The following is a 5,539-nucleotide window of genomic DNA, read 5'->3' as shown; positions in this document are numbered from 1 at the left end:
CAGGCATTTTCATAAAAAGTCATCAACATAACTTTTGTAGCTTATGAAATTTACTACAACTTTGTTTTAGGCGTCCTTTACATGCAAGGTATCTACCACCAGTTTCACAAAACATCTTTGAAAAGAGGTCTAGAGGCTCAATTAGGTCAACCTAGGGTTAACCACGACTTAGGGGCATTTTTGCCCAAAACCTCCAACATGAACTTTGTTCAAAATGTTATTCTAAACATGATTAAAGTATTTTGGAAGACAATGTACACTTATATGCATTGGTCACTTCATTATTATCACTCATATCAAGTCACACAAGCAATTCAATCATACATGGTATACATAAGATGACATGTGATCATGTTGATGCTTATGAATGAGCATGGTGATGCTTATGTTGATGCAATGCTCATGGTTAACATGCAATCTAACACTAGGATTGTTACATATATATATATATTTGAGAGACATGTGATGGATAAGATTTATTAAAAACATTTATTAGAAAACAAAAGGGATAAATACCGATTTACCTTCGGCAAAGGCTCATCTTTATAGTCCGTGGAGTCGGACTTTTCTCCCATCACTGTTTGCTTGATGATGGCTCATCCGTCTTGGGAGGAGGAGATGGTTGGACCACTTTGGGCTTCCATTCTAGGTGGATCACCTTGGGCAGTGTGGCGGTTTGTTCAACTTTTTCTTTTACCTTCAACACTGTCTTCTTTTGTGAGGGTTTGGGGACTTCGTCCCTCTTTTCTTGGATTTTCTTTTTAGGATCTTCTTTCTTTTTCTGCTCCTTTTTATTCTTTTTAGGAGCCGCCTTTTGCTTTGGCTCCAGCTTTTGTTTTGATATTTTTGATAAGTTTTTCAGAAGTTGGGGCTGGATCTCAACTTCCCTGATGCCTTAAGGATTTGGCCCGTAGCGGAGGCGTATCATGTTGCAGGATTCTTGACGGTGTGGCCTGAATTCGAACTTCTCTTCTTGGCCATTAATGTTGAAGCGGATTTCTCCGGCTCCCACATCAATTTGTGGTGTCTATTTGGTGAGTTCCATATTTAACACCACAAAATCCACGGGGACGTAATATCCTCGGATCTTGACAGGGATGTCTTGGGCAATCCCTGCTGGGTACCGAACTGACGAGTCCGCTAACTGGAGTGTCAGGTTGGTTGGTTCCAAGTTGGTGAAGTTTAGCCTATCAAAGACTGATTTCGGTATGACGCTCACACTCGCCCCAAGATCACATAAGGCATGAACAAAATGTTGGGTGCCTATTGAGCATGTAATTGTGGGGCACCCAGGATCTTGCTTCTTCTCAGGTAGATGGTTGAGTATAGCTGCGCTACACTCTTCTGTCAGCTTGACGACTTCTGCGGAGGGTAATGGCTGCTTGTTGTTGATGATATCCTTGATAAACTTAGCATAGGATGGTATGTGCAAGACATCCATCAGCGGGACGCTGACGTTTGTCTTCTCGACCATTTCCACGAAGCAGAGAAATTGCTCTTCTCCGTCCTTCTTCTTCTTCCTCCACCTGGTGGAGAAAGGAAGCATCATGGTGTCCCCATAAACTTCTGGAGTCGGTTCCTCATCTGATGATTCGTCTTGAGGATCAACGGGCTCAGCAGATATTTGTTCTTGTTGATGCGGAGTCTTAGCTATACAATGGTTTGGGTTTGGTGGATCACGAGTGGTCTTACCCCCTCTCGTGGTCACCGAACTAACATTTTCAACACCAGTAGCAGACTTAGCAGCAGAAGCAAGCTGATCTATCTGGGACATTACTCTTTTATTGAAAGACGCATGTTCTTTAAACGAGGTGGTCAGGCCATCAAGCTTGGTGTTTATGTTTTCAAACATTTTATCATTCAAGGCAAGCTTTTTAACAAGGTTTTCATTTATCTTGGCCTGACCAAGAACAAGATCTTTAAGCGAAGGCTGGGAAGAACTAAAGCCTGAGTTAAACAAGGAGTTACCTTGGCGGCGATTTTGGTTGTTCCACCCATTACCTTGCTGTTGTTGTTGGTGAAACCCGTTGTTGATGAATGCAGCATCTTCCTAGGTTTTAGGACAATTGTTCCCCATGTGGCCAACATTTCCACAGTCCTCACACGTCATGTGTGAGTCTATGGCCTAGACAGTGCCGGTAGCTGGATCGGTGGCACGTCCTTCCAACCTCTTCATGAGTATGTCTATTTTTGCGGCAAGCAAATCCGTCTCCTTGACAGTATGCATGCCTTTTTGTGTCTTGCGTTCCTCTCCCCAACTCTAGTTAGCCACCATCTTCACGATGAGGGTTGTGGCCTCAGTGATGGTAAGGGAGAGGAATGCACCTCCAGCTGCGGCATCGACGTGCCCCTTGCACATGGTCGTGAGGCCTTCATAGAAGTTCTGTAGCACGAGCCATCCTTCCATTCCGTGGTGAGGGCAAGCCCGGATATATTCCCGGAGCCTTTCCCAAGCCTCAGGAATGGACTCGAGTGAAGATTGCTGGAAGTTTGATATCTTTCCCCTAAGAGCATTTGTTTTGCTCATGGGGAAGAACTTGGCAAGGAACGCTGCGGCGCATTTGTTCCATGTGTCGACTGCTTCCTTACTTTGATAGAACCATTGCTTCGCTTTCCCCGAGAGGGAGAAAGGAAACAAACAGAGCTTGATGCTGTCAGGTGCGACATCCTTAATAATGATGGTTTCGCACAGCTCAAGGAAGTTCTACAGGTGTGCGTTCGTGTCCTCACTTGGCGAGCCACAGAATTGGTTCACCTACACTATTGTCAGCAGGCCAGTGCGGAGTTCAAAGTTTCCAGTCCCGATATTGACAGCGGGCCCAACGGGCATGTTGGCAACAACGGGGGTGGAGTACTCGCGGAGTGACTTGGCCATGACAATTGAAGTGGATGGTGTGGAAGTGACCGGTTCTTCTATCGGAGAAGTAGCGGAGGAAGAAACAAATTTCTTCTTGTTCTTCTTCCTTAGGCGTCATTCTGGATTGTCGGTGAAATTTTCCGGCAGGTTGAAACCGCTCATACACTATCCTGTTTTCATTCCATATAAAAGGAGGAACAAAACAGCAAAATTACCCTGTTTAAACTATGGCTACCAATGCTTATTATGTAATCAATGTTTATGCCAATGCTAGATGCTTTTGCATTTTCAATTGCCTTCCCCGGCAATGGCGCCATATATGCTTGTTGGCGTTTCTTAGCGAAACCACTAAAGATAGCGTTTGAGTCCATCCCTAATGATAACACTAGAAACGTTCTTGGCATATCCTAACCACCATCACTTCAGAATGATAACCCAAGGCTCTTTACGGCGCGGGCCTAGGCAGTGCAGTCTGGTACTGATGATTAGTAATGCTAGATTGGCCTTCCTAACCATCCTTACTTACGATATGCAAAGCTATGGCCCAGCGCCGGCTGAGTGCACAAGGATTACAAGCTTAAGTAAAGGTACTTAGGTACGCCAATCGATAGCTCAGTATGAAATAAGAATAACTCTGCAAGCACACAGAACTATCATTGTAGCATTTCAACCCGTGAGTATTCAGTGGTGTCGTATTTATAATTTCCTGTAGGAAGGCATTGTGAACGCATCTAGCTTTGGTTATAAACATGATTACTTATTGAAATGCATGGTAGACATAGTATAAACAGGGGTAAGTATGTAGTTGATTTGATAGCAGACACACATCGGAGCAACCTCAAGGAATAAAGGGAAAACAAAGAATAAAAGAACAACTACGCGAGCAGGCATGATCGTATACAAGTTATACAACAGATCTGTTAGTAGGTCATCTAGCTAATAAGAACAGGTTAGAGCTAAGTCTGAGATACTAGGGAGATCTCCATAGCTGGTCTGCCAGCAAATAGAGACTTTACATGACTCCTACCGAATATCCGAACGTGGGGGAATACGAAGGATGACAGGGCTGTCACCACCGTGCCACCTACCCCTCTGCCCGTGGGATACCCGCATATCCTCGGGTCTCCGCATACCCGAGCACCATGCCCGTGTACTTGGAAACACCCCGTAGCCACCTAGGACCCCAACCCTTCGGATTGACAGGCTCGGCCAAGGGTGACCACTACAGCCCAGAGAACCATTATCTCATCCCTAGTTCTTCCTCTATTCATATTAACTTGATGAACGATGAAGAACTATGATGAACATATCAAGAACATAGAGCTAGAACTATGAACTAGCTCATAAACTATGATCATGATATGAACAAGACTATACTCTAGATCAAAAGCATAACTGTATAAAGAATATAAGAACTTGCTCATGGAGGAAGGCATAATTGTATTCATACCAAGACACTCTTGATCCTCCAAGGAGACAAGCTCTCCTTGCTAGCTTTGCCTTGCTCTACTACTAGTACTAAACTAAAGAGAACAAGTGTAGAATGTGAGGTGTGTTGCTCGAAATGATGGTGTGTGTTACAAATGAGAGGGGAGCCATCTATTTATAGCTCAACTAGGACGGTTTGCGGGATCTAAATATAGTATTAGGTGAAACCGTCCTATGCATGCCACCATGCAACCGCCAGAAGAAGGTGGGGCCGTGGAACCGCCACTAGGGTTGCGCCCGCAAGCTGGGTGAGCCCCCATGGCCGCCATCTCCGCGTGGTCGGTTGTGCTCTGGGCCCTGATCCTCCTCGTGGTTACGGATGGGTCCAGTTCATCTTTTGTGGGCTTTTCTCTATTGGAGCTGGTTTGCGTCTTTTCTAAATACGAATTCTTGTATTGCGCATTTCTTGTATCTTTTGCACTTTTCCACGTGTCATACCTGAAAATAGCATATATACCAAAACTCGTGGAAAGATTAGATCAAAGCCCTATTTTCTATTTATTTTTATTTATAAAAAGATATTTATTTTTATATAATAAGTGTCGCCAACACTTGTGTGATCTTTGTCTAGTTCTTTTGCAAACTTCAGAGATACACTGTTATATAGTCATGATTCTCCAACATTTGATGTGACAGAACCGCCCAATTTATACAAGTTTAAGTACGACTGTCCCCGTTTAACACGTTGACACGCGCATACTCTCACTTATATAAACCCGATAGTCTGCCGAGTGTCACGAAGGACCTCGGTAAATCAATCTTACACCAAGATCGCATGATTAAGCAAATACACATCACATACCCAGAGATTTGCAGCGGAAATAATATTACAAAGGAGTTCACAAATAATAATACAAGTTTGGATTTTTCCAAATCGATTAGAAAACAACATAGCTTTCAAATGATTACAATAACATAAGTTCCAAATACATTGCTAGCATAAGTGACATCCTCCGGCAAAAGCATATAGATGAGAACATAATATGGAATCACCGAGCCCACCGGCTGTTAGCCACCATCTTTAGCAGACTGAAAACTTCACCTGCAACATGGTGGGATAAACCCTGAGTACTCGAATGTACTCAGCTAGACTTACCCGACAGGAGAGAAATAAAAGACTCTCAAGGATATGCAAGGCTTTTTGGTGGAGTTGGTTGGATAGCATAACTTTGCCAAAAAGAGCATTACTATCAT

General features: G+C 43.7%; 1 protein-coding gene across 1 annotated transcript; it reads right to left on the bottom strand.

Annotated features, from left to right (window-relative positions):
* On the bottom strand, nucleotides 1,028-1,774 carry LOC110431117. Its single transcript, XM_021449825.1, has one exon. The coding sequence runs from the start codon at nucleotides 1,772-1,774 to the stop codon at nucleotides 1,028-1,030; it is 747 nt and encodes a 248-aa protein (XP_021305500.1).

Source organism: Sorghum bicolor, chromosome 10 (genome assembly GCF_000003195.3).
Source record: "Sorghum bicolor cultivar BTx623 chromosome 10, Sorghum_bicolor_NCBIv3, whole genome shotgun sequence".
NCBI lineage: Eukaryota > Viridiplantae > Streptophyta > Magnoliopsida > Poales > Poaceae > Sorghum > Sorghum bicolor.
Note: the sequence above shows the minus strand (reverse complement) of the source record. Positions and strands in the feature narration are given on the sequence as shown.

What these genes read in the sequence shown, in the direction of transcription:
- LOC110431117 (XM_021449825.1), bottom strand. Translation starts at nt 1,774, where the DNA reads ATGTCCCAGATAGATCAGCTTGCTTCTGCTGCTAAGTCTGCTACTGGT.